The 15,485-nt window shown below is 39.9% G+C and overlaps 1 protein-coding gene across 1 annotated transcript in view; it reads right to left on the bottom strand.

Moving 5' to 3' along the window:
- Positions 1–15,205, bottom strand: part of hspa9 (heat shock protein 9) — a 22,908-nt gene extending 7,703 nt beyond the window's left edge. Inside the window, exons 1-14 of the mRNA XM_077577209.1 lie at positions 14,910–15,205; positions 13,911–13,969; positions 12,724–12,811; positions 11,889–12,070; positions 11,698–11,822; positions 11,541–11,614; positions 9,300–9,406; positions 8,227–8,389; positions 8,045–8,137; positions 5,259–5,468; positions 4,522–4,749; positions 4,220–4,442; positions 3,069–3,163; positions 595–687 (exon numbers count right to left, since the gene is read on the bottom strand). Of these exons, the coding sequence (XP_077433335.1) occupies positions 595–687; positions 3,069–3,163; positions 4,220–4,442; positions 4,522–4,749; positions 5,259–5,468; positions 8,045–8,137; positions 8,227–8,389; positions 9,300–9,406; positions 11,541–11,614; positions 11,698–11,822; positions 11,889–12,070; positions 12,724–12,811; positions 13,911–13,969; positions 14,910–14,990 (1,821 nt within the window). The 5' untranslated portion in view covers positions 14,991–15,205. The remainder of the gene's footprint in view (positions 1–594; positions 688–3,068; positions 3,164–4,219; positions 4,443–4,521; positions 4,750–5,258; positions 5,469–8,044; positions 8,138–8,226; positions 8,390–9,299; positions 9,407–11,540; positions 11,615–11,697; positions 11,823–11,888; positions 12,071–12,723; positions 12,812–13,910; positions 13,970–14,909) is intronic.
- Positions 15,206–15,485: the final 280 nt, after the last annotated feature.

Genomic DNA, 15,485 nt, shown 5'->3' with positions numbered 1-15,485 from the left:
TGAAAATATGTTTTTGATTTCATTGGCATAAGTTATTTTTAGTAGGGGGTGTGTACTCATTTATGCTGAGCATTTTAATATATTCTTAAATGGCTGGCAGTGAATTAATTGGTTAATACCTCTAACACAATTTTGTTATACTTCTGGTTAGTTGAACCAGCAAACCTGTTTATTTGTGTGTGTGTGTGTGTGTGTGTGTGTGAGAGGGGGGGAGGGTTCCCAATAAAATTACAACTTTTTCTCTTGTACACAGCATGGCAGTTGTCAAATAAATTTTTGCCATGTGTCCACATTGAATGCGCAAGCATAAGCATGGCGCTGTCATTTATCAACACGTCCGATTGTAGCAACAGGACAACATTTACATTCTATTTATTCAAGTTTCTTCATAGAAAATAATTCAGATTGCATATGAAATTGTGAGCTCTGTTCTCTCTCTCGCGCACACACACACACACACACACACACACACACACACACACACACACACACGCACACACACACACACACACACACACACACACACACACACACACACACACACACACACACACACACACACACACACACACACACACACACAGTGTAATGTACCTCATCAGCAGGAAGCTGGTCCTTGAATTCCTCCATCTTTGACTCGGTATCATGAACGATGCCCTCGGCCATATTTACAGCCTCCACACGCTCCTAGAAAACACAATGAGATAGAGTCAGTTACACCGCTCATGGGTATGATTAAATCAAAAGTAAAAACCTTATTAATACTCAATTTACTTATATTGAACCTATATTCCTTGATGACTGATTATGTCAAAATGAATGTAAAGACGAGGAGTGTCAAAATGAGCGTTAATAGGTCATTAACTTAAAGTTCCTTTAACACCTCTTTGAAAGCCAAGAAATCAAACACTTTGAATATTTAATATACAATGTTTTAGAGTTATGTTTTAATATTTTTTTTTATTCTTTTAGCTTTTCTTAGGAATTATTACATTTATTATTTTTTGTTACTTATCTTCAAAAACAGAATGTTTGTTCAATCATTGACATTGCATCATGAAAGTGAATAATTAAAAAAAAAAAAAGTTTTTCTTTCTTTTCTTTTTTTTAATGTTACATTGACCAAATTCTGATGTGAGGTATCAGCCCAAGCCTAGCAATACATACACGGCCAGTGCTGGTCCTGGCAGGGCCACCACAATTTGGCTCCACCCAAAAAGGCTTACCGTAGAACCCTGTTTATACTAAAATGGCAATTAAAAAAACGACCGTTCCTGTTAGAATAAATGTACATAGGTTATCCCATATTTACTCTTATAGTATTGCAAAACATGTCTTATGGTCTTGCAGCTTCATGGCAAAAACTGTGCCTTATCACAAGATAGCAGCTGAAACACTTTGTGGATGAACTGTTGAACTTTGACTGTTGAAACCTTAAGCGCCGAAGAAAAACACATCTGTATTATTATCATCATAATAATCCCATAATCCCAATAATCTCATATCCTTGAAGGTTGCTGCTGTGTGTTCCCCCTCCCCTTTAGAGCATCAACATTTGTGTAACCTATGGGGGGAAAATCCTATTAAAAAGAGAGGACTCGGCAGTGTGTGCTCAGAACTGGTAGGAGATTGTAATCTGTGCACATCTCCGTCCATTCTCCTCGTGAGCAAAAAGGATCGAAATCTTTTGTCTCCCTTCCTTGTCTGTTTATGAAATGTTCTTGCTAAACTGAACCTGACAGTTCCTGAGCATGTTGGCCTCTTAAGGGTTTCGTTTAAGCATCTTAAAGGACGCCTAGAGATGGCAGAATTACATACAAATGCAAGCAATATAAGGCAACCACACGTCACATTTTGATGACGCATTCGCCTTGCGACTGTTGTTGGCAGCCGGGTTGCGCCCAAGAATGGCTTTTCCCACCGAATTAAGGCCCCCGTTTATGGTGTATTTACCCAGGGTTTTCTCCTTGTTTTCTGCCTTCAAAACCGTTTATTGGCCCCAGAATGAGCTCCACAGATGTTCACCAAGCAAAAATACACTACACAAGAGTGTTCACTGATGTCTTGAAGTAAATCCTATCGTACCTGGTATTGGCATTCGCTCATCCCTACTAAATAAAAGTGTTGGGGCACGTTACTCTAAAAAAAGTAATTAGTTATAGTTACAAATTATAAAAAGTAATTCAGTTAGCATTAGAAAAGGTGTTACTGCTTTGTAAAAGTTATTTGTTACTCAACAAAGTAACTGATTTTTTACTGGCGAATTGCATGCACACACGCATATGTTGCTTCATCTGCTCCCTGTAACTGGGAAGTCATTGTTTCCCACGCCATGCAGTCATGGTTCCACAAAAGAAAAATTTACACAGTCAGCAAACTGTGTTTGCTCAGAAAAAAATAACGTTTGTGCATTAAAACAACATATGCCTGTTAAGCCTCTGTACTACGGTTAGAAGATTACTGGATGGGGAAGAAAAGCAACAACCAATTAGCATTTCCTGGCTAAACAGCCAATTGGAGCAATTGTCACCAACATCAATTTGCATAAAAAGCAAAATGATAGAAAACTCTTTAAATACTTAACCATTTTAAATCACTGCTTTTTACCGCCTGTACCATGAATGTGTTGAGCAGGATTGTGTACACGTGTTTGACTTTAATGAAACCAAGACTATGGAGCACACAACAAACAATGACCTCCCAAGTCATTTTACTTACTTGTCATGATGTTAAGGCAATGATTTTGAGAATTTGGTTTATTCTTTAAAGTAACAGTCACTCTTTTCACACTTGCTATGGTGTCATAATGTGACAATGCAAAGATGTTGATATTGCAGTGCCAGCATGTTTATTGCATAACATTGACGCGTTAAATTGGTACAACAATGTCGGAGTTGCTCTGATGGGCAAATTAATCACATTACTCCGTAACACCGTAATAATTTCAAGCCGTTATTCACAATACTGAACATTAAATAGACTGCCCCAAATGAAGCTTGTGATGACGTCTGGTCACTCAAGCCAAATATATCCCATATGTATCCACCCCTTCAAAATGAATCCCTTACCTTCCTCCTCCTGTCCTCCTCTGCATACTTCTCAGCATTCTTCACCATATTCTCAATGTCATCTTTACTGAGACCTCCTGACGACTGGATAACAACTGCAAGCAAATGAACAAGCAACACAGGTTAGGTTTGTAAATCCACTTTTTAAATGCAACAAAAGAATACAGCATCTTATCCACTAATAACTTCATTTTGCTGCATTGCAGAGTTAAAAATGTTAATGTTAAAGATTTTCTACATCATGCATGCTCCACCTATACCCAAATTAGTACAAAGAGCACTGATTGTTTTAATTGCGACTGCGCCTGTCAGCTTATATCTTCTCTTCAGTGTAGAGTGTTCGGGGCGAACACTTCAGTTTCTTGGGGGTACCGAGGGGTGAAGGGTGACCGTCAAGCTCGTTCCCGCGGACATGCAGTGTTGTGTTAGCTAAGGATGGAAACTAAAAAAAAACTAAAAAAACAAAAGGCCGGCTTCGAGCACACTCCTAACACCTACTCAGACTCCCAAGAAAACTGAGAAATCAAAGAATGTATTCAAGTACACAAGTACTCGCGGCATGCACAAGCTTGACAGAGGCTGCAGTTACGCTTTAGGTTAGAGGTGGCAGTCTCGAGTGAAAAACTTCACAATGCAACTTTAAAGTGATCACACAACGGAATTTTAAGCCCTTCCACAGTTACACAGATTTAATCATTATAAACCACAGGCTTATAATGATTAAATCTTACCTTTGACACCATGGCGATGTATGAATAAGTGGCATATGCAAATTTTGCTGTGCCAACGCACACTCCTGATTGGTGGACTGTTTCCACGGACGTGTAAGGAGTTTGATTCCTGTTACTTGTTTGCATAAGATACAAATTTGGCTGTGCAAACGCACGTTCCTGATTGGTGGATTGCATTCACGCTCGTTCCTTGTTGGCTGCTTCCTCGAGCGCCAGTTTTGAATGTTGTGTTTACAAACCGCAACGGAAAAACTTCGGCCCATGCCTTTAACTATTAAACTCTTAAAAGTTCAATGGGAACTCTTGCTGAATTTGATTATGTGCATAAATAGTAGCAAATATATAGTCTGAACCGTTTTTTGCAATCGTTTGTGTATTTGAAATTAACTGCCGACAAATGCAAACTTGAAAACAACTCACTCTGCTGCTCCCGGCCTGTCCCTTTATCCTTGGCGGACACGTGGACGATGCCATTGGCATCAATGTCAAAGGTGACCTCAATTTGAGGAACACCGCGGGGGGCAGGGGGGAGTCCCACCAAGGTAAACTGACCCAGCACCTTGTTGTCTGTCGCCATCTCTCTCTCACCCTGACATACTTTGATCTCCACTTGAGTCTGTCCGTCTGCTGCTGTGGAGAAAACCTGAGCAGGAAGAAATGCAGCATTGCGGTGTCAGGCTCAGATCAGAATGTGTCCATACAGTCCTTCGAAATGTCTGTACCTGGCTCTTCTTGGTGGGAATGGTTGTGTTCCTGTTAATAAGCTTGGTGAAAACCCCACCCAGAGTCTCAATTCCCAGTGACAGTGGCGTCACATCCAAAAGCAGCACATCCGTGACGTCTCCTGCCAGGACGCCGCCCTGGATGGCCGCTCCTATGGCAACAGCCTCATCTGGGTTGACAGACTTGCTGGGTGCGCGGCCAAACAGGTCTTGAACTGTCTGTTGGACCTAAAAGAGGGAGACTGTTAGTGAAGCAAGGCATCGATACGCCCATGTAAATTTTATAGCAGGGAGTCTAGACAAAACTTCTAGGAGGCCGGAATTTTTTATTTTACTTTTTGACACCTGCTGGCTGATTTTGTAATAACTATCATTGCTTTAAGCAACCTCTTCAGTTCAGAAGCTGCATCAAAGCCTTCTGTATGCTTTAAAAAAAAAACATTTAAAAAAACTTATAAATACGTTTTTGGGAGTGAATGACAAAATATATATTTTTAAGTATTTAGACGTTTTTGGGCTTGAATGAGTTCAGATGACATTACTTATTCATTCATTACTAATTTAAGAGACTTAAAATAATTCAATTTCAATCAAAAATAATTTAAATAAAAGGTTTCAAGTTTAGAAATTTACATTTATGGATGTAGAATTTTCCCAATAAAACATACAGATTAACCAAAATTTTAAATTTTTTGTTCTTCGATTAAAAAAATGCCAGAAAATATATCACTGGGTACCTTGGGCATACGTGACATGCCTCCGACCAGAAGCACCTCTCCAATGTCAGCCTTGGACACTTCTGCATCTTGCATGGCCTTCTGACAGGGAGTGACCGTGCGACGGATCAAGTTGGCCACAAGGCCTTCGAACTGAGCACGAGTCACCTTCATATTGAGATGTTTGGGCCCGGATGCGTCCATGGTCAGGTAGGGAAGATTGATGTCAGTCTACAAGCGAGAGCAAACAATTAAGTTACAGCCCAGCCCAGCTCGGAAAGTACCTGAATGACTTCTGAATGATGCAACAGCGTTTAAGAAAAGAGAGATGCGAGAGAGGGGGGGGCTCCTGCCCCCGCCGGGTTGGGAGAGGCGCCGCTGGTGGCTCCTCTTAACTCACTCCACTAGTTTTGCACAATACACTTTGTAAATAGATACATAGGGCACAAACACACTCTTTGGGGAGGGGGGGCTAGGGTGGAGACAGCGTCTTCGCCCTGCCACTCGCCTCCAATTTTAATGCACTCCACAACTAGGAGGGACGGGTGAGTTGGGGTGGGGAGCTATCAGTTGGGGTAGACTGCAGTATTAAGCAGTGCTGCGGTCCCCCATCTGTTCCCCTGCCTCGCCACCATGCCCCCCTATTTTTTTTAATGCACCACATACACTCACCAACACATCTATGGGAAGCAGGTGGATCGGAGCGGGGGGCAGCCTGCCGTGCCCCGTTTTGATGCGTTGGGCTGAAGGCACGGGCCATGTTGGGGTGGGGGGAACTCCGGGCTCCTGGGTTTGCTCTCCGGCCGGTGTCCCAAGCGGGGTCCGGGGGTTGTGCCCTGGCACTTCAGAGGCCAGGGAGGCCATGGGGGGGGGGTTGTGCTTGCCATGTCCTGGCCGGGTTCGACGGCTCTCCTCTTTGGTGGAGGTTTTCATACATGCCAGATCCACCATACCAGCATCTACCAAAATTCTAACACAATCTGCTTCTTCCTCTGGTCATTGAATCAGTGGAGGCTGATGTCTGTGGATCTCACTCTGCTTCATCTATCCTTTCTTCAATCTTTCCTTTGGTCTCTTGAGGTCTCCCTAATTTGTTGGAATTTATATGCTACTGGGGTTGGTGAAAGATTCTGGTTTGTAACCCTGTGTGTAGTAGGTGGTTTCTGGTCGGTGCTGGATTTCACTTTTCTCTCTTTTGTTTGATCACTCCTCTGGTCTTCTGACAACTTCACGACTATCGGGATTCTGAAGTATTCGGTTTAGGTGAAGGGTATGGGATTTTTAATAGGTTTCAGGTGAATTAAGGAGCAAAAACTCACACGCACGCACATATGCGCACACAAAAAAAGAGAGCAATAATGACGACATGTTGAATCGGTAATATTACCGAATGAACAATACTGAAATCTCCTAAAAAATAAAAGAGATATGCCTCTGAACAAAGCCTGCACAGGGTTTTCACCCAATCAAATTTCTAGATCATTCTGAATAAAATTTAAAACTGATAGCACAAAACAAAAATATGTAAACAAGGCAAATTGACTTGCCAAAGAACTATATACAATTGTAAGGCAGTATACAAGATGGTTATATATTTAACTTGAACCACAAAATGGGGGAAAAAAAGATCTTGGTGGTGTGAAACTTCCAAATCTAGGACAAGCTTGTCCTTTTAAATGTTACAGCCACAGCTGTTGTGAAAGCGCTGTATCAATAGAGTTTTCACTTCTGTTCAGATTAATAATGTATAATAATGCAAGTAAACCTCAAATGCACCAAATGCTGAAATAGCTTTTGTTTCCAAGTGAAATGTTCATCATTGTTTATTTAACAGTAAAATATTAAAAAATATATATATCAATTTAACAATTACTTTTCAATATATAAAACTGGACAAATAAAGATATATATATTTTTTTTTTAAATGAACCAGTGAGGAATAGTAAAATTAAAGGACTAACATTTTACAATTACTGAAGTATAATTAATATACACAAATATTACAAAAAAACAAAGTGTGAAGCAACAGTGCAATGAACAACACAAGGAACGAAGTTAAACAGTAAATATATAGTTCGAAGTTCGAACCCACGTTGAACTCAAATATAGAAACAACAACAAAAAAGAAAAGATCCGGAGGGGGAAGCCGGACCTCTCAGTTTCAGTGCGGGCGGCATGCACGGGTGCAACGAGGAAAGACGCCACCGACACCTCCCTCTCAGCCTTGCACAGATTGCGGGGACCGTGGGACATTGCCAGCCTGCGCCTGGCGCAGAGGCTGTCATACTTCCTAAACTGTATTTGTTTGGCTTGGTGCCGCAAAAATCTCACTTGTTTGCAAACCTGGAAATTAATTTTTAGCGTGTGAAATCCTGCGCAAGTGTATGACGTCAGTACGCTGGTGCTTTTAAATGTTGCGTTCAAGTGCACCATGGGAAATCGTCAACTGTTCTACTCCCGCACAGTCACAACTTAGAAAGATGTGCTTCAGAAACCGAAATATGGCTCTGTTAAATTTTACGTGAAAATGCTGACGCAACGACACATATCGGTCCATACCAGACAAAAGTCTTCGGTGGCCATCCCTAGGGATTAGCTAACAAAACTCAAATTGGAAAGAGAACATTTCCGATTTATTTTATTTTTATATTGTGGGAAATGTGATAACATTAGAGAGTCTTTCATTCAGATTGTGGTAGTAATATATTCAAATGTGGTTGGAGCATTCATCGATTTTACTTAATTTAAGACAATATGATATGAAACTAAAAGCTGAAAGTTAACTTTGGCAAGTGGAAACCGTGTACCTGCAGTGATGATGACAGCTCACACTTGGCCTTCTCAGCCGCCTCTCGGACTCTCTGGAGGGCCATGCTGTCTTTGGTCAGATCCACACCAGACTGAGGTAGCAAAAACAACCTGTTTTTATCAACACTGAGCATTTCAACCCACGAGGCCCTTGTCAAGACGGTGGTCTCCTATAAATCACCTCTCTCTTAAATTCCTTGACGATGTGTTTGAGTAGGGGCAGGTCGAAGTCTTCTCCTCCAAGGATGGTGTCGCCATTGGTGGACTTCACTTCAAAAACGCCCTTTTGTATCTCCAGGATGGAGATATCAAATGTACCTCCACCAAGATCATACACGGCAATACTGGACAACAAACAAGCTACTTTTACCAGGAAGCTCAATTCCGGCAGAAGAAGACATCTTACATTACTTTGATATCCACTATGACCCTCAAATCTCTCACAAGATGACAGCACAAATGTGTGACTGAATGAAAACGTAATCAATGTTTGTACTTGTTAAATTCGTGTCAGTGTTAAAGGTCACATGTTGTGGTTAAATCAGGTGTGTTCAAACTTTTTCGTATGGGGGCCCGCATACAGAAATATCTGCATAAATTATTTGACCTTAATTTAGTAAACTTAAGTAAGCAATTGTATATTAATACATTCTGGTTACTTTGATAAACTGCTACATAACAGCTTTCTGTAAAGGTGATAAGGTGGGGTGGCTTCTGCCTTGTAGCCCACGAGAACAGATCGTCCCTGCACTGAACTGCAGCTGAATCCCAGCTCCATGATCAGAAACAAAACAAAAGCAAACTGTAGTAAGATGAACATTTTCTTTATTTACCACAGTGTTTTGAAGCATAATTGTTATTTTAGTTTAAATAGTTAATTTCTCTTTACATATTTAGAAAAGTATATAAACCAATTTATTAGTGGTAGTGGCATCATTAATTCATTAATTATTTTTTTTAACACCTACACCCGTTTTTATTTTATTAATATTTTTTAACTGGCCTTGTCAAATGTCATTTTTAGTAAACGGCGTGGGCCACTGAAAAATGGATGGTGGACCGCAAATGGCCCCCGGCCTGTAGTTTGGACAACCCTGGTTTAAATGATTATATGCTCCCACTGATTTCTTTCTGTCTTGGCACTTTTTTTTTTGTAAAAACTAGCTAATTACAACTTCATACCAAATTGTATATTTTCATTTTTTGTTTGACTTTTACAAGTCACACATTTAGTTTAGAATAATTTCTACTCACATCTTGTCCTGGGTTTTGTCCAAGCCATACGCCAGCGCAGCAGCTGTGGGCTCATTGATCACACGCAAGACGTTCAAACCAGCAATCTGGCCAGCATCCTTGGTAGCCTGAATGACCACATGAATGAAACCAGCACATGAAATGTACCAGCACATACTCAAAAACCAAATAATTCTGGATTGGGTGTTAAAAATAATATGATTAGGATTTTCCAAGCAGATATGGTCAACCTACTCATAATAAAGTATTTGGCACCTACATGAAGATTATGCAATTTGTAGGCTTCACTGGGAACCAGGCAGGTTTAGGTGCATTCTGACACATTCAGATAAGTGTTTGCAGTACTCGCATGGTACTGACTTTTGTTTACATCTATAAGACACATTTACAGTCCCACACTAGGGAAGTGGAAGCAACTAAGAATGTTCATACATGCTGTGACATTGTATGTAATTGTATATTGAGTTATGAAGCTGAAAGCTTGCTTGAATTTGAATTTTGAATATAGAACAAAATAACAACTTAATGACGATTGACATAAAAAAATAATAGCTGTGAAATAATTTGACAATATTTATTATTCAAAATTGCATTTGTACTAAAGAGTGGCCTGGTCCAAGCGGGGTTTGAACCCAGTTCCTCCTTGGTGGCAGGTAATTGCTGTAACCACTGAGCCATTTTTGCCGTAGAAGAATCTGTGACATTGTATATAATTGTCGTGAATATGTCGTGAAATTCAGCGCAAAATCTTGCACTGAATTTTAATTTTGAATATCGAACTTAGGGATGGGTACCTTTTACATTTGAACATTAATTTATTTGGGCGGTAGTAAATGTTTATCATTGTTTATTTAATAGTAAAAAAAACAAAAAAACAACAACCATTATTTTTCAATATATAAAATGTAATTTAAAAAATAAAATACAATTTAATTCAAATGAGCCAGAGAGGAAGCGCAAAAATAAAAATGTTATATTTTACAATGACTCAAGTATAATTAATAAACATAAGAATATTACAAAAAAAGTATGAATTTAAGTTCTGTGCAATAACCAACATTCCAGCATGATTGCATTCAGTAGGAGAAGACCGCCGTCGACATCTCCCTCTCGTGCGCTGATTGTGCGGGGACAGCTTCCGACCGGGGCAAAGGCTTTCATAATTCAAAAACTGCAGTATATTTGTTTGGCTTGGCGGCGCAAAAATCTTGCTTGTTTCCAAACCTGGAAATGTAGGCGTCCCCGCGTCGTCGTGTGGACGCTGCGGAGCAGACCGAGGCGGCAGTTGGTCTCTTAGCCGAGCCGCTGGGGCCGGCGGCACCCGCTTGCCGCCCATTGCTACCGCCGGCCGGGTTACCACAGGCTCCAACCGCGCCCTCGCATGTGAAATGGTGTGCGAGTGGGTGACGTCAGTACGCTGGTGCACGTTTAATGTTGCGTTCAAGTGCGCCATGGAAAATCGTCAACTCTTCCACTCCTGCAGTCACAACTTTAAAAGAGGTGCTTCAGAACCGAAACATGGCACAGTTTGAATTTACGTGAATCGGTGCTCAGAAGTACTGACCCAAATCGGTCCATACCACAAAAAGTACAGTCTTCAGTACCCATCCCTAATAGAACGCAATAATACAGTATTAGAAAAAAGCTTAATGATGAATTACATCAAAAGTAATGAATGTAAATAATTTGACAATAATTTGTATTCAATATTGCATTTGTACTAAAGAGTTGTCCAAACAGGGTTTGAACGGAGGTCCTCCTTGGTGGCAGGCAATTGCTCTAAGCACTGAGCTAAGTGAAATCTTGTAGCTCATGGCTCAACGGTATATTTACATTTAAAAGTTTTGTATAAAGCTGAAAGCTATTAATGCTGAATGGGGACATGCGCTGTTAAGTATTAAAATTATTATTAAAATTATAATGCATTTCCTGATATGATAGTCAGTTGGTATACTTTTATTTCACTTAGTATGGTAATGAAGAGATGTATGATGAAAATGTTCAATGTCAGTCATTGAAAATGAATGGGGATGAGTTGATATTTAACGTTAAATTGTGCGAATACTTTTAAGTAAAAAAGTGAGGAGAATAAAATGCTATAATCGTATTGAATAAAGAATTCAAATAACATAAGTGGGAGCTATGATAAAAACTAACAAGCTTGATTGAAACTAGACTAAAACCCTTCCTAAAGTACACTGTATGTTCAACAATAACAAGGTAATTTAGGTGCGCACAAACCTGTCTCTGAGAGTCATTGAAGTAAGCTGGTACTGTGATCACAGCATTTTTCACTTTAGTTCCCAGGTAGTTCTCTGCAATAAACAAAATCAGCAAAACAGCAGCAGATTAAAAAGTGTCTGTGTCCAACAAACCTCTGAGAAAAATCAACCATTACCTGCCGTCTCTTTCATCTTCATCAAGACGAAGGCTCCAGCCTGACTGGGGGAGTACATTTTTCCATGAGCCTCCACCCAAGCATCACCATTAGAAGCACGCACAATCTTGTAGGGCACATTCTTCCTGTTGATGGAAAACGTTAGCTAATGTGCTCTATTCATCATCCCACATTTGCACATCCTTACTCACAGGTCTTTCTGGACTTCTGCGTCATCGAAGCGACGGCCAATGAGTCTCTTGGTGGCGTACAACGTATTCTGAGGATTGGTGACAGCCTGGCGTTTAGCAGGCATACCGACCAGACGCTCCCCCTCTGCGGTGAAGGCAATGACTGAAGGAGTCGTCCTGGCTCCCTCTGCATTCTCCAAAACCTGCCAAGAAAGGACATAGTCATTACATAATCTAATGTATATCCTGCTGCATCATGCACCGAGATCAGCAGAGGAGGCAGTCAGTAAACTTGTTTTGTCAAAATATGTGTTGATGCTATAAACAAAATCTATATTATTCATATAGTTCCCATTTACAAGTTATCTCTAGGAACTATTCATCTGGAGCGGTCAACGACATTCCGTCTTCACACAGTGAAGAAAGCCATCTGAACCCCAAGATAAGTAATTCATTGAATCATAATGTCTCTATTCTTCCATTAACCATTAGCCTGCAAAATGTCTCTTTACGTAATCATAAAAGGTAGATTAGAGGTTGCTCACAATGTTTTGTCTTTAAAAAAGTAAACTATTCAGATTGAATTGATTTTTAAAAATTACACCTGTATTAAATGTAACCTGATGAAAATGAGTAACTATAAAAGGTTTAATAAACACTCATGAACTAAACACAAAATATGAACTCAAATATTTTTGAAGATATATCAGACCAACATAACTCTATCTTTCTTTTATATATAGATTGCTATTTTGATTAACTACGATGTTGAAGGTAATTAATTGTGCCAAGTACAATCCACAAAATTGATTACATACTGTACAGATAACACCGGAACTGAGATATTGGGCATCACCTTCGCTTGTTTACCCTCCATGACAGCAACACACGAGTTGGTGGTTCCCAGGTCAATTCCAATGACTGCCCCCTTGATGGCTTCAGACCTGCAAACGAGCCAAACATTGTTCATAATGCATCATTTTGCTATGAAAAGGTGTTCTCTTCCACTTTACTGCTCTAGTGTTCCCTCGTTTATCGCAGAAGTTACGTTTGGTCTATTTTTTGTTGTCTTTTGGGGGAGGGGGGGTAACACCTCTTATGTAATTATGAACCACCCCACATGGTTCCTATGCTTCTAAACACTTGCTACATTTAATAAATGTAACTGTTAAAATGTGCAATATGAGTTCAGATACGATGAAAGCCCCATGCATGCTCTTTACCATTGCAGCGGACAAGGATGGCAATTAACTATGTTTTTTTTTTTACAGTTGGATCTTCAAACAGCTTACCTTAAATAAAATTCTGTGTTGCAATGTCACCAAATGGGTACAATCCTGGTGGATTTATAAGACTTTAGATCCTTCCTTGTTGTTAAAAATAAAACTGGACCATTCTTCTCCACCTCCTTCTTCAACGTATTAAAAATGTCAAAATTAAAACAAAGAAGGAAGCTTGGTGTCACTAGTGTTTATTTATGTTGCTTTGCCTCCCTCTGCAGGTGGTTTTCCGCAATTATATTACTGTTAATTCCAACTCGTGTACTGATATGCAGATTTAATCACATGACACCTCCACAACTTCAGCTAAACAACACAATATCTTATGTGCTTACAGCCATTCTACAGATTAAGTGTTCTACGTGGGGCAGTGGGTATCAGACATGGAAGGTCAAGTGCCAAAATGTATTCGGCACTGTTGGGAGGAACGACATCCAGCTATTAATCATCAGTCATCAACAGGCGGTCGGCAGATTGCGGTGATTCATCGACGGAGGGGGAGCAATGCTTAACCTGGTGGGGAGGGGGCAAAAAAAGCCTGATGGGCCGACAGGCTGATAAGACACCGGGGGAAACCCTGATACAACATTTAACTATACCTCTTACTAAAAATACAAATCCAACAATTCATCAGAAAAGGCGGCATAGACTGGCATTAATTTTGAAGTAGTTCTATTGACATACGCATATGATGATATCTGTTTATTTTTGAACTGTTGATAACATCCAGAGCCTTCATAAACATTCATTTACATATACTTACGAATAGTCTCTTCTGGACAGGGCTCTGAGAGCATCAGATTGGAAGCCACTCCAATGAGCCTGTAGGGAGATCACAAATTAATTTCCAAGGACAAGTCTTTTGGACCAATCAAATGTTCTAGCATGACTAGGACATAAAGCATAAATCTGGCATCCATGCATGCATTAATAACCCAGGTTATTCAACAACTCAGGTGAAATGCATAAATGATTTTGGTGTTGGTCGTTATTTAGACAGAATTAGACTCACCAATAGCAATTGTTTGAGCGATTTGAATAGTTGATAAGCACAGCAATCAAATCGTTAAGTGGGTAACTGTGCTTCTCTGTCCGCAGTTATGTTGTTAGTGGAAGTGGCACTGGTCGTGCACATCAACTAGTGACAATGTCTAAATACTTATTTTAATTTAATTGTATTTGGTTACCTGTCCTTTAATTTACCACATCATTAATATTTAGGTAGGTAATAATGGAGGTTCTTCGTAATATTTCTCCTTGAAAAGAGGTCTCTGGACCCACAATGTTTGAGACCCACTGTGTTAGATAGCATTGGAGGGATATTGCAGCTGGTAGGAGGCCATCCATTTGAAGGTCAACGAGTCACACATCTGCCACAGACTTGTGATGATACATAAAACACGGGCTAATTTAACTACTAAAAATTGCAAGCATCAACCAGCATTTAAGACGATTACAGGTTACATTATCAAACTTCGCAACCGGCGAAATGTCATACGCAGGCGTTAGTATTTAAAATGCGTTCACTCGTAGCAAGCAAGAATGAACAAACCAATGTTACATCAAATTAATACAGGTGCAATTCCCATCGACTGTAAAATATTCTTTAATCCACGTGACCACCAAATGGCGTGTTAAAAGTCAGGAGAACAAGCTAGCCTCAAGCTAACCGCTAACACCATTAAACCTCGCAGTGGACTCACAAAAGTCGCAATTAAATAAGAGGATGTCCTATTATTGTATACATGAGTAAGACGCTCACCTTTGTTAGCAGAGATGACACATTTCGTGCACAGTTTCTTGCCGGCTGAGTCCTTGAAACGCTTCTGGCAACGCTCAACATTTTGACAGCTCGGCTAACTAAATGTAACAAAACGAGTTGAAACCGTTGAACAGTGAAGAATATTGACAAATATTCAATAATCCCTGTTTTATGTCTTCGCGAGAGCCAGGTCCCGATTAATGCTAATACTGATGGTAATCACAAGACCGGTAGGTAGTCAGTAGAAAAGCTAAAGAACTGCGACGCACCTTCTGGAATTATCCAACACATGTTACACCATGCAAAAATGAAGGACCCCTAAAATAGAATAAAGACGTAATGCCTGATTATATTGTTTCCATTTAAAAACCATATCTCCTTTTAAAACACTTATTAAATATCATGTTGCACTAGAAATATATTCAAAATATTCTGTTAATATTCTTATTAGGAAATATAAAATTGATTTGTTCAATTTTGTAGGTTTTTATAATAGCGATTAGTATCGGACACCTATGTTTGTGGGCATGTGAAGGTCATGATGTAACAGTCCCATCTATACTTTCAGGTGCATCA

This window comes from Vanacampus margaritifer, chromosome 10, assembly GCF_051991255.1.
Source record: "Vanacampus margaritifer isolate UIUO_Vmar chromosome 10, RoL_Vmar_1.0, whole genome shotgun sequence".
NCBI classification, from domain to species: Eukaryota; Metazoa; Chordata; class Actinopteri; order Syngnathiformes; family Syngnathidae; genus Vanacampus; species Vanacampus margaritifer.
This window is presented reverse-complemented; position numbering and strand designations above follow the sequence as displayed.